Consider the following 22713-nt stretch of genomic DNA (forward strand, 5'->3'; position numbering starts at 1 on the left):
CCAGGCTGTGAGAGCAGCCTGCGCTGCGCTGCACTGCTGTGGGGCCGCGGCGCAGTCTGGAGGAGATCATTGTCAAGTGGTCGCCGGTTTGATTTTGTGCGACCGGCCGCCGCTTTACAAAGAATCAATATCGAATCAAGGAGGGGTTGAGTTTCCCAGATAAGCGCCTCCTCGGCCACTCTGGCTATTCATCATAAAGTCTGCGGAAACCTGATAGGTCTGAAGAAATGATATTCCGGCGGCAGCGCGCAGCCTCCTTATCTCCCCATAGCAGGGGAATAGAAGACACGGCCGATCAATAGCGGGCTGTTGTGTCACACTTGCAATTATCAACAGCTGATTCTGTCCTCCGCACAGCTGCATCTTTTAATCCCGCAGCATTATAAATGTTTGGGACAATGCCTGAGACGGGATTACAGCTCCATGTGGAGTAGGGAGGGGGGCTTTGTTTTCTTGTACCTCGACAAAAGATTATTTAACGCTTTGAATAGTCAAAAGAGTGTTTTTCTTAATTGAATAGTCAAAAGAGTGTTTTCTTAATGCTTCTTCTTCTTCTTCTACTTCTTCTTCTTCTACTTCTTCTTCTTCTTCTCTTTTCCACATTTCACTCCACCACGGCGCCAAATTGTGGGAGGTCGCAGCCAATCAAGTGAGGGCTCCGACACCTCCTGTGTCTCCTGGCAGCAGCCTATCGCAGAGGCTTGAAGGGCATCTAATGATGGACCGGAGGCGGAGGCAGAGGAAGGAGTGAGCCGGTGCCTTCTAACTAGCCTTCTTTCCTTTGACTTCCGCCCGCCGCGGCTCGGGTTTTGCGCCGCTCTGCGCCCTCCAGATAGACTTTTACGCACAAAGTCTCCCTTTTTTTAAACGCAGAAGTGGACCTTACACAGTGGACTCTGAAGTGGAAGGATACCTGCTATTTTACGCGCGTGTTTAACGTGCACGTGGTGAATCTGCACTTCCAGCTCTCACAGAAGCCGCAAAAAAAGTTGCGCACCCAGACTGACCGCTCGGGGACCTTCTCTAAGAAGTTCATGTCGGACAGGATGGAGGCGCTCACGTTCGTGCGTAAACGCAGCAGCCGCGGCGCACCGGACAGGAAGTGAACCCAGTGTTATTAACCCCCCTGTCGCTCATTTCCATATGTAGCGTGAGTTGGCTGGAGCGCAGCCAATCACCCTGCGGAGGGCAGCGAGAGTCGCAGGAGCGTTACCATCATTCCCTCTTTCCTCCGCCGCAGACGCGCGCACTGACATGCGCAAACTGCACGCGGGTCATCGACGCACCAGCAGCCGTCCGCTCATTTCACGCAGCCCGCTCCCCGCGGAGGGTCCCACTCGCTGCTCGTAGATGAGTCGTCGGAAGGCGGCAGCAGCAGCAGCAGCAGGATCAACGGCAGCAGCGGCAGCAGCAGTGAGAGCCAGTGGAGGAGCAACATGTCCCGCCGCAAACAGGCCAAACCGCAGCACCTCAGGTCCGAGGAGGAGGCGACTTGCAGCGGATGGAACCGTGACGGTGGTAGGTGTCCTGGAGCTCCGGCAGGAAGAACCGTTAACGACCAAACTAGAGAAAATCCTGCTAAAATGAAACTATTATTGTACTTTGAGGAACAGATTATTATTATTTAATCCGTAATTAGAACTGTGCATTTGAACAGAAACAAGTAAACATTTAAAATGTAAAAAAAAAAAACTGTCGTAAACTCATTATTATTATTATTATTATTATTATTATTATTATTATTATTATTATCATTATTATTATTATTATTATTATTGTACACTTTTCTCGTTTGAAGTTAACCTCGCATAACAAATTCAAAGAAGTTACTCAGTGTGGTCTTAATCACAGTTTTGTCATCAGTCAGCCTCAGGTTTACTTTGCCTCAACGTAGCAATTCATGTTTTTTTTAACAGAAATTTGTTAATTTTAATTCTATGTGACCGTTCAGCACATACAGTTTTGTCCACTTGATCCATTGTCTATTCTGCTTGCTACAAGGCCTATCTGCCACTGTTAAAAAGGTTTAAGAAAAGAAAAGAAAAGAAAGAAAAGTGGGGAAGGAGGGTGGAGGAGGGCCAAACTCAGACCACAATTTTATAAAAAAAATAAATAAATAAACAACTGCCCTTTACCAAATTTCACAACACACTTGTAGACACTGGCATCCTCATGGATCATCTTCTTTTTAAAAATACATTATTTGATGACTATTGAGGAATAACAGAGCTAAATGTAATTACGTCATGCGTTCACTAATTTAGTCCTTTCGAAGCATGTGTGCCTAAAACAATTATTAAGAAATGATCAGCCTCGTTTGAAATGAGATCTGGCTTCATTACATGATCAGCTCTCGTCTTATTATCCACCGCTATTTTTAATATTATCCCACTTCGCCAAACAATTACATTTCCCCCCTCGTGAACAAGCGGGAAAAAAAAATCCTTGATGTCATTTCAGTGATTTAATCAACGCTTTCTGCAAAATATTAACTCTAATACAATCAGAGAATTTTATATTGATTTTACCTGTAAGGTTTTGAACGTGGTGGCAGAAATTGCCTGGATTTGATTGCCTGCCCTCTGGAATTTAAACTTTATGTGTCACTGGGTTAAAGTGGCACAATTCATCTGATATAATATGAGTGTTTTTACATTTGCTTACATTTTAGCAGTATTGACTCTCATTCAGATGAAGCGCCCGTGTGTAAAATCCGAGTTGATGAATGCACCCCTCTCTCAGCAGCCCTTCTTTTTTCACTCCAGTAACGTGTCACTCAAATATTATTATGGGCGGTGGAGTTTGTTTGTGTGTGTGTGTGTGTGTGTGTGTGTGTGTGTGTGTGTGTGTGTGTGTGTGTGTGTGTGTGTGAGAGAGAGAGAGCGAGAAGAGGCCCTCCCACAGCCCAGCAGCCTGGCGGGGGTCTACGCCAGCGCGAGATGGGCTTTGATTGAGACTGCTGACTTAACCTTTGTCAGTTTCACCCTGTGAGGGGCAAGTGCTCCGTGTCTGGATCATAATACAATTAGTACATGTGAGCGGTTGACCTCTGCAGCCCACAGGCCAGGCGCAGAGAGGCAAACAGACCGCGGCTGGCCCGAGAGAGTGTGTGTGTGTGTGTGTGTGTGTGTGTGTGTGTGTGTGTGTGTGTGTGTGTGTGTGTGTGTGTGTGTGTGTGTGTGTGTGTGTGTGTTCTGCTCCAGCCGCAGCAGCTCTGTCGCTCCGTCTGCTCGTGGCCAAACACAGCCAGACTCATGGACATAAATCTGTTTTCTGCTGCTAACAATATGGATAGGCTGCGAATGACGTTTTAAAATAAATCCCTATCGGGGGGTTATTATATCTGGAGATAAATCTAGAGCTGTAAATCAGAGGAGATTTGTTTTCTTTGTTTTTGCTGGACATTCAAAAATAAAAATAAATCGAGCATAGTGTAGACCAAAAAAAAGACTCCCGAGTGAGAACACTGAAAGTGTTTTTGCGCCTGTGTTTGCTGAATCGCCTGGGTGATTTTCAGACCACCCACCCGGTGGGCCCACCGACTCACTATTTACGGACGAGTTTGACTTCTAAATAGATCTCAGCCGTGGGAGGAATTGTCTTTTCAAAACCTCTTAAAAAAAAAAAAAAAAACTTCCAAAGAGGCACAAATAAATGTATTGTCCTGTGCGACAGGAGACAGTTGCAACCAGTGTGTGTGTGTGTGTGTGTGCTATAGGGGGATTTGTTAAATGTCCTTGTTGTAATTGTAAATACTATAGACATCCTAGAGTTTAGGTCGAGTGCACTGGGTCCTGCGCTCTCAGGGGGTGAGAATGTTCAAACCCACATTGATGCTTTTGGTATTATATTAAAAAAAAAACACAACAACATTTGTTTAAATAAAAACGTCCAACTTTGTTGCGTTTGAGAGCAGTGGCTGAGCATACTATTGTCGTTGTGCAAACGCACACACTAAAACATTGTGGGACAGCAGAGAAAAAAGTTGACCTAAAAACCTGGATCTCATTGCCACACTTAAAAACTGCTCTTATTATTTTATGTTCTGCTTCAATTGAAATGTTGCATTCCAACGGGTGTAAATAAACAGGATTTTGTGACAATTACTCACTATTGATTGTTTAAATCTTTCCATCTGCCGTCTCTGTGCCTTTACTAATGGAGCAGAGCCTGAGCAGATGTAACAGCGACTCTAAAGTTTTCACAGAATGTTGCACATCAGCAGCTTCAGATAGGAGAGAGTAAAGAAATTTGGTGTCTTGTAGCTGCTGTCAAACAGAAGATTAATCATTCTTCTTTGAAATGTGTTGAATTATTTTAATGGTAATTTGGTTAAAAATTAACATCTATATAACTATCTTGAAGAACTTAAGATTCCAGTTATTGTACTTATTTCCTTTAGGTTCAGTCTACTTTAGTGTTTTTTAGTTACACTGTGCGACAATTTTGACATCTACTTTATAAAATATATATTTATACTTGTATGTTTTTTTCAATTTCAATAATACACATATTCAAAATCAGTATTTAATATTGTCTTTTTCTTGACGCAAAGTTAAACAAGTTGTTGCCAGGTGACTTTACACTGTCTGACTGTTTCTTCCTTCTAACAAATCTTATAAAAAATGTAGATTAGACACCTCAGGAAAAAAATCAATATGCTGCATGGAATTTCATTATCTGTCTGAGTGCACAATTGAGAGGTCAGATAACTTCATTGAACATAATTGATTTTTTTTGTAAAGATTATTAACATCCGAAAACTAGGGTTGACACAACAAAATAGCTTTTATTAGTTTAAATGTTGTACTTTCAATGGTGAATTGTAACAGTGAAAAAATAAAACAATTCATTAATTAATGGTAAAATTGTGTCAAGATGGACATACTCAAAAATAAGGATTAAAACTGTTTGGAAAAAAAATCCACTCTCTAAAATAATTCTACTTATGTGCATATACTTTGAGTGAATTGTACTCAGGCCTCTAAAATCATGCCTGTATGTCGTCTTTACTGAATTCATAATAAAATTGTACTTATTGTACTTGATTATTGTATAATGATTTTCATATGTGGACATAATATGTGGTATTTGATATTTTAGCCAGTTTTGTCAAAGGATGAGTTTAGAGAAAGAGCTACACAGCTCTGTTTGCATGAAGAGGGTGAAAGGAAACAATAAATCATGTAATCTTTGCACCTAATTTCTCCTCTGTGACATTTTCAGGCGCGGTGGAGAACTCGCGGGGGGAAGAGGCCAGTGGAGGCGGTGCCAGCAGTGAGGAAACGCATGTCTGTGAGAAATGCTGCGCCGAGTTCTTCACCTGGACTGAGATGAACGAACACCAGCGACTGTGCACGGAGGATCCCCTGGTCTTAATAGTCAAGGACAGTGAGGCCATGTCAGTTCCTCGGGAATCTCCCATGGGAGCCTCTCCGGTGCCCAGTGTGGCGTCCAGTGACTCCTCTGCAGTGGAGTCCGCGGACGCCGTCTTCGAGCTCCCAGAGACTCTGCTGAATGAAAACGACGATCTGGATAATTTACGCGAAGGTGGCGAGTGCGTCGAAGCCATGGAGCTTGAGCACGGGCCACCGGATGAACCGCCAGAGAAATCAGACCCGCGGCCATCAGTCGTGGCTGAGCCGTCCCGGGCGTCGGCCGCTGCCGGGTATGGTGTCCCAAGCACCAACGTGACCCTGGAGATCCTTCACAGCACCAGGGTGGCTGTGGCCCAGTTCTCCCAGGGGATCAACAGCTGCGGCGCCGGCGGAAAGTCGGCCTCCGCCGCCATCCCTGTCATCCTGGAGCACCTGCTGGCGCTGCAGCAGCAACAGGTGCACCAGCTGCAGCTCATCGAGCAGATCTGCAGCCAGGTGGCCGTCATGAACAGGCAGCCGACCCAGACGGCCTTGAACCCGACCTCCAGGTCTCTGTGTCTGGTTACCAACCCCTTCCCTTCTCAAGGGATGATCCCTCCTCCCATCCTGCCGCTGTCAGGGTCCGTGCCCTCGGCCATGAACGGCCAAGCTACCGTCTCTCTGTCTTCTGTGCTGGACAAGTCACAGACCCCCTCCTCTAATGCTGTCTGCGGCCAGTCCGCACCCAGAGACGGATCCTGTACCTCAGCGCTCACAGAAAATGTAGCTCCGTCCCTTGCGAGTAGCAGTAGCAGCAGCAGCAGCACCAGCACCACAAGCTGCTCTTTGCTGCCTCCTTACACCGGCACATATACCAACAGCGTGAGTTGCACTCCAACGCAGAGCACCGCCAACCCGCTCTCGCTGGGTCAGGGCTGCCTCCTCGGCTCGTCCCCCGCTTTGCCATTTCTACCTCAGAGCCCCTCCAGCAGCGTCATCTTCCCCAACCCCCTGGCCAGCATCGCTGCCACGGCCAACGCCCTCGACCCGCTCGCCGCCCTGATGAAGCACGGGAAGGGGAAGCTGCCCAACGTGTCCCTGTTCGAAAGCAAGCAGCCGAGCCCAGAGGAGCCCTTCTTCAAGCACAAGTGCAGGTTCTGCGCCAAAGTGTTTGGCAGCGACAGCGCGCTGCAGATACACCTGCGCTCGCACACGGGGGAGCGGCCCTTCAAGTGCAACATCTGCGGCAACCGCTTCTCTACAAAGGGGAACCTGAAGGTGCACTTCCAGCGGCACAAGGAGAAGTACCCTCATGTGCAGATGAACCCCTACCCAGTGCCAGAATACCTAGACAACGTGCCAACCAGCTCCGGGATTCCCTACGGAATGTCCATCCCCCCTGAAAAACCCACGTCCTCATGGCTGGACAGCAAACCTGTCGTGCCGACTCTGCCCACCACTTTGGGTCTTCCGCCTTCCTCCACCATTACCGGTATCAGAGGTTCGAATGACCCTGTAAGTGTAAAACCATCCCTAAAATCTCCCTACCAGCCACTTCCTTTTGAATGTGTATCTTTGTCGCCTAACCGCAAAAGCAGTGAGGCCCGTTTCTCTCCCGTTTCAGCCTCGCTGCAGTCTAGCCGTGAAACCGAAACGTCAGATATACTGAAAACCGAGGGAGTGCATCTCCCACAGAGCTGCTCACTCAAACTGAGAGCCAACCTGGAAACGGAAGCGGCATTTCCGCCAGTGGCCACCACGCCTGAGCCCATCACCTCAGCGTCGCCCATCTCTACCTCTCCAGCCCCCTCGCTCAGCTCGGACTTAGAAACTAAACACACGACCGCTAGCCTCGCGGAATCTATGCAAGCGTCGGAAACCTCAAAGCTACAGCAGTTGGTGGAGAACATTGACAAGAAAATCACGGACCCCAACCAGTGCGTCCTTTGCCACCGCGTCCTCAGCTGCCAGAGCGCGCTCAGAATGCACTACCGCACGCACACGGGCGAGAGGCCCTACAAGTGCAAAGTGTGCGGCAGGGCCTTCACCACCAAGGGCAACCTGAAGGCGCACGTGGGCGTCCACAGGGAAAGCCTCCCCACCGTGGTGCAGCACTCGTGCCCCATCTGCCAGAAGAAGTTCACCAACGCCGTCCTCCTCCAGCAGCACATCCACATGCACATGGTGGGCCGGATCCCCGACGCACTGGCAGACGGGCTGCGGGAGGCGGACGGCTGCGACGTCTCAGTGGCCGAGAGGACCTTTGACAGCCTGAGCAGTAACGGCAACGATGTCGACGATGTCTCCATGGAGGACGAGGAGGAAGATGAGGAGGCAGAAAACATGGAGGAGGGCGTCCTTCCACCTGACCCCTTCATGTCCGATCGCAAGTTTCCGCCCAAGTCCTCCGCCGTCATCTCGAGCATCGCTGCTCTAGAGAACCAAATGAAGATGATCGACTGCACCGTCAGCCTCAGCCACTCCTTTGGCGTGAGACGCTTGGCCAACGGCTTTGATGATGGCTCCCGACCCGATGCAAGGTCCTACCTGTCGGAGAAAAAGTCAGAGAGCCTCGGCGCTCGCAGCCCCATCGCTTCTGAATCCTCCTCTTCGCCTCCCGTGTCAGCATCTCCTCTTCAGAGCGGCTCAGAAAGTGCGACGAACAAATTGCCCGCGGCGAGCAATCACAGGCCCGAACCCCACGAGCGCCCTGCGACCACCGTCAAGAAAGAGCAACCCGAGTCTCCGGCCACCCAAGAGGCGAAAGGAGTAACGACAGTGAAAGAGGAGACACTTTATAGCCCATCGTTTCAGCTGAGCAGAGAAAGAGGTGCGTTCAGCTGTTTCCTCGTTAGCAAGTCCCTCGCTGTTTCTTTGTTTGACTCTGTTGATAAAACCTCACATTTGTGTCTTCTTCCGTACAGCCGCAGGTCCAAACCCTCTCAGCCAGGCCACTGCTGCTCCGTCAAACCTGATTAAAACTGAGGCCAACAACCACAGTCCAGCGGGCAACCCACCTGAGGGGCAGCGGACACCATTTTGTGTCCAGATTCCATCAACGTACACGTCGGTTGTCAGCCCAGGAATGACCTCTCTGCTCAGCTCCGCCCCTCCACGCCGGACGCCGAAGCAGCACAACTGCAACGTGTGTGGGAAGAACTTCTCGTCGGCCAGCGCCCTGCAGATCCACGAGAGGACGCACACGGGAGAAAAACCCTTTGTCTGCTCCATTTGCGGCAGGGCGTTCACCACGAAAGGCAATCTGAAGGTGTGTGAGATTTCGAATCCTCAAAAAACCAAAAAAAAAAAACCCATTGGAATTCAGAAAATATTCAAGATTTGATATCACATATATGGAGGATTTATAACATCTACTGATCACGTTTGTATACAATTATTTTTCTTCTCCATAATCCTAATTTGTCTATGCTACGCACAGGTCCATATGGGAACCCACATGTGGAACAATGCACCAGCCAGGAGAGGCAGGCGGCTATCGGTGGAGAACCCCATGGCCCTCCTGGGTGGTGAGGCCATGAAGTTTGGGGAAATGTTCCAAAAGGATCTGGCTGCTCGTGCAATGAATGTGGACGCTGGATTTTGGAACCGCTACGCCACGGCCATCGCCAACAGCCTGGCCACGAAGAATAACGAGATCTCAGTGATCCAGAACAGAGGCATCGCTCAGCTGCACCCGCTGACTGCAGCCATGGACAGGGTGAACGCTGCAGGGAGTCCCATAACCAAGACTGGCTTGGACCTGGGGAATAATAGGCATTTTTCTATGCTGATTGATGACAGCAAAGAAATTGGAATCAATTGAAAAAATGAATGAATGACTTGTTACTTATGCAATCCATTATGAATATTAAAATATTTGTAAAAAAAAACAAAACAAAACTTTCTTCTGACTGAATTATATAGACTTTAAAAAACTTTTTTATCAATTGACAAAGAAAAGTAGGGAATTCATGTTTTGCTATTTTACCATTATTTGTCAATCTTTTTTCTCCTATATATTGCAAATCATATATTTTATTGGCATCCAGGAAGCTCTACATTGTAAATCTGGATAAAGGTACCACGTGTTTAAATCATGGGTAAAGACTCTCCTAGTACGTCAATGCCGATGGCAGGAACAAAGCACAAAACAAATGCTCATAGTTACCCACAACTAAGAGTTACGATGAACTATTGAAACTGTTATGATGAGAAATTGTCATTAACAGCAAATGGACTGAATAAAAACTAGAACAAACAGACTGTGTCTTCCCTTGTCTGCTCCTCCCCTAAAAACGACGCTGCAATTTACCTCACTGCATTCTTCATTGAGTTTCATTTTTTCATTGCGAAAGTGATGCACAGCTGATAAAATATACTTTCATACTAAACACTATGCCTCACAGTGCATATCTAAAATAAACGCAGACATGACAATAAAGCGATGATCACTGTGATTATGATAACATAAATCGGATGCTGCCTTCCCTGTACCCCGAAGACTATGTGCCGCTCTCTCTATCTTCATTATAAATAAAAAATAGATAAAAAACACAACTCTATACTATGCTTGATTGTGTGACCCTGTAAAGAGAGAAAGGCAAATTAGGCAAGATTTAAAATGTTTAATCCGCTGACCCCTAGAAACAAAGTGTGGCTACAGGTAGCATCAGTTTAGGGCCTCAATATAGTTTCGACACTTTCATTTCGAGCTTGAATGCAGCTCCAGTTCCACGCCTCCTTTTACAATGACGTCACACGGAATGGACCAGCCCAGCCAAGATGGCTGACAGCATCCCGTTAAATCCGGTGCGGAAGAACTCCAAGAGAACACCCTACTACAATCCAGCTAGACTTTCAAGGTACGGAAGGGCAAGCCAGCCAACATTTCCGGTGACATACTGTAGAAACAGTTATCTGTTTCTGACCGCTAACATTTATCTCCCCCGCTTCCTCTCCTGTGGGCTCCCTGTGCCTGTGTCTGAGGCTCCTGGTTGTTAGCTTGTTATGCTAGCACTGTTGATGACAGCTTCCCCGAGTATTCTCCTCTGACAGCCACCTTTTCGTTGCCTATACCTGAGTTCACGAAAACACGATTTTTCAAATCACTGAATCAAGTCTATCTTAATGTGATGACCTTTATTTAATTATTGACAACGCTAGCGTTATGTCAGATAAGAGTTTAGGTCTTCCTCCGCATTCCTCTGTCGTCCTAAACATTACATTAGAGTCACACGGGTTTTATTTTCTAGCGCCAGGTTGTCTGTGTCGCTACAGTCGCCAGTCACAAGCTTGTACACTTTCAGGCAAAGATGACAATGGTCTCTCACGCCACCTCAAATTCACGAGTGGACAGGAAGTCAAGCAGTCCCGTGACCTAGGTGCCCATGGACAAGTAGTGTGTCGCTGCTGTGTGTTGACGCAGTGTGAAGCTCAGACTGCTGGGTCAGCTACACAACCGCGACCCTGAAGCACCCAGTGACAACGGAGGCGATTGTTGGCAAAGGTGTTTGTGCCTAAGCAAAGCAAATGATTTCCGGAAACAGCCCACATTTCAAGTTGTGTGACAGCTACTGTGGACAGTTAGTCATGGGCTGGAGATGATTCACAGTCCCATTCGGCTTTTAATAACTTCAAACCAAAAGTGTTGCACATTCATTATTTTACACCTCACTGAATGTTTATTTTTCAATATTTGGGTAAAAAAAATTATCTAATTGAACATAGACAGTTTTAGTTGTAAGGAACATTTAGAACATTTTGTGAGCTGCTATATGTATTCTACATAATATTAAATTACATTAAAACTGCACATGACCATAGATCACAGCATGGCAGTCAACCTTCAATGGCAGTTTACCTTCAAACCGGTAACAGCTGCATGACCAGTAGTTTTGTGTGTAGGAAAGATATAAAAGCACGCTATGGAGAATTGGCAATGTCATCACGAAGACGGTGCTTTACCACAGTGTTTTAACTAACTTGATATTCTGAGAAGTTGTACTCAGTTCTCCTTTTACTGGCGCTGAATATTCAACACTGGCAATTATAATTGCACGGTTGAGGCTTCAGCTGGGAAAATGAAATACATGGTGGGCTCGGCCTCTACCCTGAACCTCCAAATGTGGTCCCCTGAAGGCTACGGACCTTCTTGATTCTATTGAAGAGCCTCATGAATAAGACATCAGTTGCGTCTCAAGAGTGTTTCCAGTGTTTCTTTATAATGTCACTCTTCACAGGCGTACTCCACAGGACTGTTTGGTAGAGGGACTGAGTCATTCTGTCTGGAGAGCACTTTCTTTGCCTAATCTTGATACTCAACTGGCTATAGAATCTGTGTGTACTGGGCCACACAGCCTGTGAATTGATCATGCATTAATCAGCGTCTTTTGTTGACAAGATGCGGAAGAGAAGCTCTTTGTGATGTGTGGAGTGCACAATTCGATGTAAGCAGTTGTCTGCTTGATTTAAATGACAACGTGTTTTAATACATTTTCCCACCATCCCGCTGTGATATGACAGATACTCCCTGGAGGATGAGTCCTCGAGCCTGGACGAGATGCCTCTGATGATGTCGGAGGAAGGCTTCGAGAACGATGAGAGTGACTATCAGACGCTGCCTCGGGCCAGAGCCAACCAGAGAAAAAGGGGTCTCTGCTGGTTCCTTTTTGGAGGCTGGAAAGTCATCTGCACCAGGTAGTTCAACAGCATTCACTGTTTAACAGGTTTTTATGAAGTGAGTCGGTCATTTGTCAACAACTGGTACAAAAAAGCAGAATCATTTCCATCATAATTTCCTTCCAGTCCAGATAAATATTGATATATAGTTTTTTTTTGTTTTTTCGTTTTTTTTGCACACATTAAACTTCAGTAAGTTTTAATCTGTGATAAATTTTGCCTAACTGTGGCGAAACCTGAGCCCACGTAGTAAAAGTAAAAAGTTATGCTTTAAATTCCATCTGAAAGGTTTCTCTGCCTCACAGTAAAGTCACAGCGTTTGTTCCACATACAGATTATAGTAGTTCCGCCCCCCCCTCCCCCCTTGGACCTTTGACTGCTGGAAGTGGCTGATGTTTAGTCACTCTGTCAACGCATGTTAGTTAGTGTATAATGTCACAAAGTATGCCCACGATGATCAGTTTGGATTTCGAACGCACCGGTAGTTGTGCATGAAGTGCAAAGAGAGGATAAGGCCGTGTTTTTTGGTCGGGTTCCTCGTCGCGCACCATCAGTCCAAAAAGATTTTCAGGTCAAACACGGCGCTGCGGTTTATCCAGCTAATGATTCATTCGGCAGCCTGTGCCCTCTAAAGATGCTCCTTTCTGGCGAGGAGATGAGTGTTTGTTTACGCCGCAACAGTAAAAGGGTAACATTTCTGAGCAAATGTTTGCACATCACCTCACTGCCTCCCCAAAAAAATTTACATCCCCTGAATATCATAAAATATTCTGCTCTCTGTGTGAGTGAAAGCCGCATATTGATCCCCCTCACCCATCCTCCCCTCTCTCCACTAATGAACAAATCGGATTTTTCACAGCTGACCAGTTTGATGCTTTCCAGTAATTTTATGTGTGCTTAGTGTGGGATTATAAAACCCAAATAATTCACACTGAATAAGCCCCGACTGTTCAAATGGCATATTATTTGGATAGCATTCATTTGCTCAAATAGGCGCTCTTATGAAACTGGACGGAGAGGCGGGGAACAGCGGGAGCCAACGCAAACAAGACAGCCAAAGTCGATCCATTTAGTTTTATGCCAACTTGCTTAAAAAGTGGAAAAGCCAAGTCCATCAGCATGACGGCATACACTGACACTCTCCCCTCAGGTCATCCTCGCACGCAGCTGCTCCCGCTCTAATTTGTCCCAGCACAACACCTCTGTTTGCGCTTGATATCAGATATGCCAGATAAGCCCCGATGCAGTCATTAGCAGGTTGATAGAAAGTCAAATACTTTTTTCTTTTCTCTTTTTTTTTTTTTTTGGAAAAAGTAATTTGAGCCCACCTTCTCTAATCTCTTCTTAGACCTTTGATCATATCACAGTAACAACAAAGGCAAATAGGTAAAAGCGTTTCTGTGTGTGTTAAACAAGGGCAAATACACCTCGTACGCAGTCATACAGTACCAAACACATGGCAGCCTCACATCTAAAAGGCACGTATTTGGGAAATTTAGGTCCTTTTTTAAAAATCTATATTTCTGTGACTCAAGTCATAAACAAACTCTCCGGGAAACAGCTCATTTAGCCACCTGTTTACAGCCTCCTGACAAACGGGGATAAACAAGGAAGCCGTAAGGCGCTTTAGGAGGCGGGACAAACACTTGGCCGGGGTGTCGTCACTGACTCGGGTAATTTCCAACTGTTTGTTTTAGCACTCGTTTTGTGAAAAAGTGTTGAAGAAAAGAGGAATGACGTGTGAAAGGAGTGGAAATGATTTCAATTTGACAGTCGGCAGTCATACTTTCACAGGATGAAACGGCTGCAGTCACTTCGAAAGAACTTCACGGCGTTGTCCTTGTCGAGCTCTTATATCTTAGGAAGTCGCTGTTTCGATTGATAATGAAACAAACTTCCGTCAGTGAATTCAGTGCGGACGTGTGTATTTTTTCCCCTCTCCCACCTTCAGCTGCTGCGACTGCCTGGCCCACATGTGTCGACGGAGGAAGGAGCTGAAGGCGAGGACGGTGTGGCTCGGCTGCCCGGAGAAATGCGAGGAGAAGTTCCCCAAAAACATCATCAAGAACCAGAAGTACAACGTCTTCACATTTGTGCCTGGGGTGAGTCGACTCTCCCCGGAACAACAGAACCTGTTGTTGCCCTCCCACTTATCAAATTTCACGCTTGAGCCTTTGATCTTCTCCCAACGCAGAAGCCGTGAGTCAGTTTTTCCAGCGTTGTTAACTTTTATGGCCTCCACTTTGGCAATTCATTCTTCCTGTGGAAGCCCGCTGCTCTTTTTCACGGATTAACGGTACCTAAAAGCACTGTGGCGTGCACCGGCTCTAATTGTTAGCTGTTCTGTCATTAACTTAAGGGTTTACACCGTCGGGGGACATTAGACATTCATCAGACTTGATTATTAAAAACCAAACGGCTCCATGATTAAGCGGCGCTGCCTAGAGCCCGGCCCATAAAATGTCAACTGTCTATTACAGACGTAGTTATTCCCATCGACGCAAACGGCGCTGCTTTCCTCCCTCCTCACGCTGAATTATTAAATACACACAAATTGAGTTTAGCAGTGAGCGTTTCTCCCTAAAGGTCAGCGGGTTCATTAACTGTCGAGCGTTGCGCATTGATCCCATCCTCCCTGAAAATCCCGTGGCCGGATGCTAGGCTCACATTGTTGCAAACATTATTCAGATTGTGACCTTAGATGCCGAAAGTGCTGGGAGATTCCCCCTGATGGACGACGCTCCATTAGCAGCCAGTCACAGGTTGCCAGTTGCCTTTGAGAAACTTTCTCCCTCTTTTTTGTCGCGCGCTCTGCTCTGGGCTCTGTTTGTCTTGTCTGTTTTGCACAAGCCGACATTGTGTGCGAAGTCGCAACCCCTTGTGAAGTTGAGTGTTGGCGTTTCCATCAAGTCGACTGAGGAGTTAACGCGGCTGTATCTGATTCCCGCCTCTCACAGTCGTAGGCACAGTAAACGGCTCCGCCTGCTCTGTCAACGCCACATCCTCTCGTGTTTACTCACCTCCCTGCATCTTTGTTCCTCGTAGGTTCTCTACCAGCAGTTCAAGTTCTTCCTTAATCTCTACTTCCTGGTGGTGGCCTGTTCCCAGTTTGTGCCGTCGCTAAAAATCGGATATTTGTACACGTACTGGGCCCCGCTGGTATGTTCTCTTCATCATTCTTACTCAGTGTGTAAAATTATGTAAAATTTTCCAGTTTGTTCATTTCCACACTCCACCGGAGCATCACTGCAAGATTCATTATTCAGAAAAAAACCTTCTGTAAAACAACATATTTAACCCTCTGTTTACAGCCTCCCACAGAGTCAGATTCATTAACCTGCTTCCACTTTGGCTTTGTTCATTTTCCCGAACCAGTGGAAGCTATTAGTGAAATATCACTGCCCTTTGTGACATCACAAAGGACTGATCTGTGTGTGATACTAACTATTTTTTTAAGAGTTTTGTGTTAGTGTTTTTTTTGCAGTATATGGGACCTCATGAGCTTCAGAGTAATATCAGTTTTACTTATTAAATCAGGCTTAAGTTTTTAGGAATTTGTCTCTATTCAAGTTCCCAGAAGTGATTCATTTTTACAAGTTGCACGCCAACTTTAGGTTTTGACAGTAGCTGCGTTCCCATTGCCCCTAAAATTGCAGAAAAACGAAATATTGCAATAAAAAACTGCTAATGGAAACACCTGAACTTCGGAAAAACCTCACAAATATCGCATAAAGGTTTTGACGCTCTCATGAGGTGGGTTTTCAGACGTATCCATATAGATGTGTATTGCAAAAGTGTCATGGAAACACTTTTTTTGCATTTACGCGTCAGTGGATGTGACGTACGGGGTCATGTGACCAGTTCACTTCAAGTGAAAATGTCCATCCAAACATAACGAGACAGAATATTTTTTACACATAATCAAAGAGAAAAACATAGCCACCATTCTTTTCAGGAAACAAACGAAAGCAAACATAATTCTCGTAAAATCTAACGCGGCTAATGTGATCGGCTGGCTTTGCTCTCCGATGTTGCCGCTCAGGGCTTCGTGATGGCTGTGACGATGGTGCGGGAGGCCGTGGACGAAATGCGGCGCTACCAGCGAGACAAAGAGATGAACTCCCAACTCTACAGCAAGCTCACGGTGCGAGGTCAGTGCAGCCAACCCACCTGCGCTCGCCAGCTCGCCTTTGCTGACATCACGATAACGGATACGCCGGGCGCGCCAGTCAATCTCTCGGCGTGCAATTTCCACACAGCTCTCCACTGGATTTACACTTGTAACAGAAGTCATTCCTCTCGCTGTAATTGCATTGATTTTTTTCCCTCCTCCCCTCCCCTCTCAGTTTCTCAAGACTCTATGAGCTCAGATCCATCCCCTCTGTTAAACGTGCGGTTAAAATCCCCCCGTGTGGTATCTGTGACCGTGGTGCGTTTCACACCCCTCCTCATGTACACACGCTTAATGGTCCACACGAAAAAGAGTTCGTCGCGGATATTGAGGCAATAATAACTTGAGAGAGACCCCGAGTGCCGCTGTGTTAAGTGTACGGCTCAGAGCCGTGATGAAAACAGAAACCTGTCGGAGACAGTCGTGCCGGGGGTAATCAATCCACTGGAAGGGGAAAGAGAAACAGAGAAATGGGAACAAAGTGAGCCATGGTTTTAAACAGTTTGTGTCATTTTCCCAGCTGGGAAAATGGAAAAAGAGGAAAATGTATTTCCTCTTTTATTTGTTTATTGGCAACATATGACTACATCTTAATACTCACGTTGCTCTGGACTTTCCTCATGTTTTTCATTCAGCTTGTCCCTTTTTTTTCCGTAGGTAAAATTCAAGTGAAGAGCTCAGACATACAAGTGGGCGACCTGATTATTGTTGACAAGGTGAGCGAATTCTAAGTGTTGAGCTCAGAACTCATTTACAAGTTCACATTTTCAGATTTATTTTCATCTCGCCGTCGGAGTTTTGACCTTGTTTAATTATTCAGGACATTTTAAAGGGCTTTCTGCTCAAGTGCTTGATAACATTGGCAGTCCTGTCCCTTTTTGCAGAACCAACGGATCCCAGCAGACATGATATTCCTGAGAACGTCAGAGAAAAATGGTGAGAGTTGGCGTGACTTTATCCGTTTCCGGCAGAGCAGTGCTGGAAAATGGTGACAAAACTGCGACAGAAAAATACCCCAGTTGAACATTGTGTCCGGTGACGCAACATGTCAAAAGCATGTGACTTTCCCTCAACACTTCCTGTGTGGTCACTATTGCAAAACAGTCATATGATGGATGTCACATTCCTCTCCTGAGTGATGATGAAAATTCCAATTTATCAATAAGCCGTGTCAGATCTCGGTCCTTTTTCCTGAGCGCAAAATATCCTGAGGACGCTGCTTCCATCAGTCTGGGGTGTGTCAATAATCTTAACAGGGAGTTGTTGACGTCTTTATGCCCATATCGCACACACAAAGTCTACTCATCTTTTACAGCCACTATCTTTCATGCTTTCACACATGCACGCACACACACACACTCGGGCTCGTGCACGCGCTCTCACACACACAGTTTTTGGTGATGTCATGTGAGGAGTCGAAGTGCCATCGCAGCAGAAGAAAAGCATGAATCATCCTGCTTGTGTCAGTGTTTTCCATCATAGCGGAATCCTCCGGGGAGGGTTTATTGCTGCCCTTTAGCCTCTCTGTCAAATAGCTGTTCCCATCCATCAGTTTCATATGTAATATTACCTCAGATCAATATGGGTCACGACTGCTCAACGTCCAGCGGAACCCTGCGGTTGTCCACGGCTCCTGCAGATGCTGAGCGTTGTGCTGCCGGCGGCACTGCCCTGCCTGCCCTGGACTTGTTCTATTTAACATGCTCATATTTTTTTAAATTTTAAATAATTTCTCCCCGTGACCCTGAGCTCGGGAATAATAGGGTTTGGAAGATGAATGAATGAATCATTTCTGAATTTGAACAAAGTAGCAGATGTCCATGTGTTGTTGTAAATAAGCATCATAAGGATTTAATCTGACTGGATAAGATTTCATTATGTCTCCATGAAAACAATTTGGCAGAACTTTGGCCAGATTAAGCTTCATAATAGGGATGTTAATAATTAATTGATTATCAATTGTCGATTAAGAATTTGATTGATTAAATTAGATTAGTCGCATTTAATTGAAAATTTTTTTACACAGGTAGTTAATATCATTATAACGGTGTAGTGGCAGGAAAGAGCAATTCACCTGTAGATACTGTGATGGTCATAATATACCTAGAACAAGTTACTTTTAACAGCTTTTTTAAAAAACGAAACAAAGAAAAATGTTGAAATGTGACCCATTACAAGTCAACTTAAAGTCAGAGGATAAATGTTGAGGGTGTTTTTACTGTTCCCTTATGTAAAAATGGGTCACATTGGACCCTCAACATTATTTAAGGGTTAAATAACGTCTTCCTTTACATTTTTCATTGTGAAATTTCGGTTATCAGGAAAAATCGCCGCTGATCAATTAATCGTTAATTGATCAATAAGGTCAATAAACTGACGCTTAATGAATTAATTGATCATTTGCATCCCTAGTTCATAATTAAAGGCACATGGCTGTGACTATTGCTTGTTATAGACTCTGTAATTTAAAAGTATCAGACTCGGGGAACGTCGCAGTTCCCGCTCCCTGGCGCTGATGAAGTTTGTCCCAATTTTTCAGGTTCGTGTTTCATCAGAACGGATCAGCTGGACGGAGAGACGGACTGGAAACTGAAGGTCGCCGTCGCCTGCACTCAGCGCCTGCCGGCAGTTGGGGTGAGGGTCCGTTCCAGTGGCGAGCTCTCCATTATCGGTGGGAGCCAATGAGGTGGCGTGGGGCCGTGAAAGAAACCTCATTCAGCGGCGATGGACGGCAGGGACAGCGTTTAGGCTGACGGTGTGGCGGGGAGCGACGCTGGAACACTGAAAATATGTTTTTCCCCTCCCCTGTTGTTGTTTCCACTTAATGCGATCAGAGAATGAAAAGGTTCAGTGCCAGCGACGGAGGCCCAGCCGGGTTTGAAAAGAGCTGCAGAAAGCAGGCTTTATTTTCGCTGCTATTTATCCTTTGCTCAGCGTTCCTCCTCTAATTAATTGGAACTTCACTGGAGGAAAGCAAATCGTCCATTCAGTTTGAAGGAACTTGCGTGGCTTCTTTTTCATATGTTACATAGGAATGGCAGTTGAATTTCTAATATGTGGAGCTGTTGCAGCTATAAAGCTGGAACATTTGTGAACAAAACAACAGCAACAACTGCAAATGTGAATCCAGGGGGGCTGTGAAGCACATTCCTGTTTAAAATGCTGTAGCGACACTATGAGGGATTCAGTAAAATAGTCGTTCTCACCCCTCTCTCGCCAGGAGAACGCCATCTGAGGGCAACCACGGTGCGCCTGGCCGCTGCAGAGGCCGCATGCCTGAATAATTTATCATTTACAATCAATTTTGTTCCACTTTAGACGACGAATACATCTGTGTTTGTGGAGCTGGCCCTGGCCGGAGGCTGCAGCATCAGCATGGGACAAACAAGAGAAAATGAAGACGCTATTGTTTAATCATTTCGTCATCATTTATTTAAACAAATAAGAAAAGGGGGAAAAAAGCATTAAATAGCCCAGGACTGATCTGAATGAAACAAGCATGAAGGCATAAATAAAGTTTTTAATGTTTTTTTTTTTATTTATCTCTTGTCTTTGTCTCAGGACCTCTTCTCCATCAGCTCCTACGTGTACGCCCAGAGGCCCCAGCTGGACATCCACAGCTTCGAAGGGAACTTCACACGGGTACAGTACAGTAGCCCCCCTGACGTATTTATTAGCCACACGGCAAACACATGCAGATGTCCTTTCTTATAAAGGACACAGAAGACGGTGCACAGCACTGCACGTTGACACACTGCACGCAACAATGAGAGCTTGTGTGTCCCTCCAGCAGGCATAACTCTTACATCACCGCCAGGTCGTCCCCACTCAGTCCATCCTGTCTCGTTGTTGTTCACTGGGTTTTTTTTTTCTCTCTCTCTCTCTCTCTCTCTCTCTCTCTCTCTCTCTCTCTCCTCTTCTTCTTCTTCTCCTTCTTCTTCTTCTTTTTTTATTAATAGCAGATTAGCGCAGCCCCCACAGAGAGGAGAGCTCCAGTACAAAGGGGGGCTTTGTGGCCCGTCTTCACTCTTGGCCACACACCAGGCTTAGTGAGGGAGCACTTCCTCCGCTCATTCATCCTCCGCGGCCTTCCTTTGCATAGCGTGTGCTTTTAGTCTGAGCAGGATGGGGGTGGGAGGCGGCGGGGGGGAAAGAGTTCCCACAGATCCGCTGCAAATGAACTCACCTTTTTTTTTTTTATGAGGGTTTCTTTTTCCCGGCGATGGATATGGCTGCTTTGTTTCATAGGGGGGGTGTTCACTGAAAAAACCCCTCAGCGGTTATGAACAACCGCGTTTTGACGCCAATGTCAGAGCGGTCGAGTGCTCTGCAAGCCACCCCATTGATTTTTCATGCGCTTCTTCCTACGTTTGAGTGGATTGACAGGATGCGGCTGCTTAGGTATCATAATTATCATATCGGGGCAACTCGAGCCGTAACGGGAGCCTCCACTCTGCAGTCCTGCCATTTTCAGCTCTCGTCTTTATTTAAGAGTGAGCAGCTGAACCTGGCGGGGCGGGTGAAACAAGAGGCTCCCCGGGGGGCTTATTTATCACCGAAATCTCATCTACGTTCTTTTAAAAAAAAAAAATTTAAACTGTTTTTCAAAAGGAGTCTCTATCGCCGTGCCAAATCTAGCGAAAGTATTGATAAGGGGACTAGTGTATTGCTACAGTCTGCACTACTGTGGCAGGAGCTTGTGGAAATTAATGGCCCAGCGGAGCCGTGACCATTGTGGCCCTGCTGCAAGCGCCCTGAGCTGAAGCCCTGTTCGTTACCGCTCCTCAGCCAAAGTCTCGGATTTTAACAGAAATTTAATTTAATGTAACATAAAATGTGGATTTTTTTTCACTGTGACATTTACAGTGAAGTTGATCTGATAACAGCTAATTTTATAACTCTTACGTGCACAGAAAGCATAGAAAAAAATCCCATTCTTTCACATTATGAAAGCCTCCAGAATACAGGATGATGAATTGTTGTAAATTATATAAATACAAGTGCTGTTGTTTTACCTGACAGGTGAGGCCCATCAGCAATGCTGAGCCCTCCAGCCTTCTGATTGGCTAATTGCATCTACCACACGCCTATATATATAGAGAGAGGTAGATGTATGCAAGTATGCCATGTGTAATGGCGACTGAAACGTTGTGTTAATAATGGAAAGAGATCTAACTAATACTGAATGAAGAATAATCTTCAACATCATTTCAAAGATTCATACATTTTAAACCAAATGATTTTAATCCAATAAATATGGCAGATGTCCAGATCACTTGAAATATTCAGTTTTTCAGTCTAAAATTCTCCAAACTGAAAACATTGAAGAAACTCAGTGATGTTGATTTTAGTTTATTTGCTCATCAGTTACAAGTTGTTTGTGACTGCCAGCAGTTATCCAATTAAAGAAAATAGAATTTAAAGTCTCTCAAATATATTTTGCCTCGCCTTGTTGCCTTTACTAATGTCTTATTGTTCTGCTGTTGTGTCTCCTGCAGGAAGACTGCGACCCACAGATCCACGAGAGCCTCAGCATTGAAAACACGCTGTGGGCCAGCACCGTCGTGGCATCTGGTAAGTAAAAACTTGCGGATGAAACAAACCTGATGTTGTTTAACTAGACTGAACGTGCGAGTGTTACAAAGTGGGCGCACAACAATCAAAAACTGTTGGATTGACTGCTGGCTGCTGCTGTGTGTGGGCATTTGTTTGAAAAAACAAAACCAAAAGCAGCCTGTGGCCACAGTTGAGGTAATCCTCCCTGGCTCCGACCGCGTTATTCCCCACAGAAGCGGTTGTGACAGTTGAGAGTGTTTGTGACGCTCTCAGCGACGGCGGCGCCATTGATTTGCGGCGTGGACGGCTCTCCCCTCTGGCCTGACCTTGACTGGGAGAACAAACACATGCAGACAGACAAAAGCCTGACTTAGACCCCCTTTACGTCACCTCTGCCGGAGGGAAATGCCCCCCCTCATTCACCCCTCCCGCCCAACTTACAAGAGCAACTTCACGGCCCACGTTGACGGACACTTCATCTGCCCCGTGCCGACCATCCTCTGGCTCCTCTGGATCCTCTGGAACTTTGCGGACCCCAGTCCAGCTGTGAAAGTGAAATGAGGTGTTGGCACGTTCAGATTGAAGCCGGTTTGCACGCTGAGCCTCGCACAGTTTGTCACAATTTAATATAAGGAAGTTTTGTGAGGCTGTGTGAGCAAGTCCTCTGTCCTTCACAGCCAATCTACTTATTTTTTTCCTCGCTTTGCCTTCGCTTCACATTTCTTTGTTTTGGTCCTTTTACATTTTTAACTTTCTTTTTCGTTTTAAGACGTCAGGGATTGCAGGGGCTGTATTTCAGTTTATTATTGCCTTTGCTCCGCCATTAGCCTCATCTAATATTAATGACTCATTAATCCTTTGTAATAAGGCCACTGTAATGAATTGGCAAGTAGACGACGGCGGCGTATTGATCAGGTTTTTATGAGCTTCCACCGGACGGCCGAAGGCCTC

At 45.9% G+C, this 22713-nt stretch overlaps 2 protein-coding genes and 1 long non-coding RNA gene across 3 annotated transcripts in view; 2 read left to right on the plus strand and 1 right to left on the minus strand.

The window, feature by feature from the left end:
- Nucleotides 1-615: 615 nt before the first annotated feature.
- Nucleotides 616-9617, plus strand: sall3b (spalt-like transcription factor 3b). Its single transcript, XM_076011974.1, has 4 exons — nucleotides 616-1518; nucleotides 5227-8187; nucleotides 8282-8625; nucleotides 8797-9617. The coding sequence occupies exons 1-4, from the start codon at nucleotides 1437-1439 to the stop codon at nucleotides 9178-9180; spliced, it is 3771 nt and encodes a 1256-aa protein (XP_075868089.1). The 5' UTR covers nucleotides 616-1436; the 3' UTR covers nucleotides 9181-9617.
- Nucleotides 9618-10100: 483 nt separating this feature from the next.
- The window catches only part of atp9b (ATPase phospholipid transporting 9B), a 29561-nt gene continuing 16948 nt past the window's right edge, over nucleotides 10101-22713 (plus strand). Inside the window, exons 1-10 of the mRNA XM_076011976.1 lie at nucleotides 10101-10219; nucleotides 11880-12053; nucleotides 13987-14137; nucleotides 15081-15194; nucleotides 16078-16186; nucleotides 16864-16922; nucleotides 17091-17142; nucleotides 18746-18840; nucleotides 19768-19848; nucleotides 21705-21780. Of these exons, the coding sequence (XP_075868091.1) occupies nucleotides 10140-10219; nucleotides 11880-12053; nucleotides 13987-14137; nucleotides 15081-15194; nucleotides 16078-16186; nucleotides 16864-16922; nucleotides 17091-17142; nucleotides 18746-18840; nucleotides 19768-19848; nucleotides 21705-21780 (991 nt within the window). The 5' untranslated portion in view covers nucleotides 10101-10139. The remainder of the gene's footprint in view (nucleotides 10220-11879; nucleotides 12054-13986; nucleotides 14138-15080; nucleotides 15195-16077; nucleotides 16187-16863; nucleotides 16923-17090; nucleotides 17143-18745; nucleotides 18841-19767; nucleotides 19849-21704; nucleotides 21781-22713) is intronic.
- Nucleotides 20798-22567, minus strand: LOC142877403 (uncharacterized). Its single transcript, XR_012923839.1, has 2 exons — nucleotides 22204-22567; nucleotides 20798-22093 (listed from the first exon to the last, which is right to left on the minus strand). It is a non-coding gene; the product is annotated as an uncharacterized LOC142877403 (long non-coding RNA).

The sequence above is a fragment of the Nelusetta ayraudi genome, unplaced genomic scaffold (assembly GCF_046127955.1).
Source record: "Nelusetta ayraudi isolate G7.1 ecotype Tasmania unplaced genomic scaffold, CSIRO-AGI_Nayr_v1 ptg000135l, whole genome shotgun sequence".
Taxonomy (NCBI): Eukaryota; Metazoa; Chordata; class Actinopteri; order Tetraodontiformes; family Monacanthidae; genus Nelusetta; species Nelusetta ayraudi.

Bases quoted from the DNA above. Each gene is read 5' to 3' on its own strand.
- sall3b (XM_076011974.1), top strand. From the start codon at position 1,437: ATGTCCCGCCGCAAACAGGCCAAACCGCAGCACCTCAGGTCCGAGGAG. The intron at 8,188-8,281 runs GTGCGTTCAGCT...TCTTCCGTACAG, and splicing joins TCAGCTGAGCAGAGAAAGAG to CCGCAGGTCCAAACCCTCTC. The intron at 8,626-8,796 runs GTGTGTGAGATT...TGCTACGCACAG, and splicing joins CCACGAAAGGCAATCTGAAG to GTCCATATGGGAACCCACAT.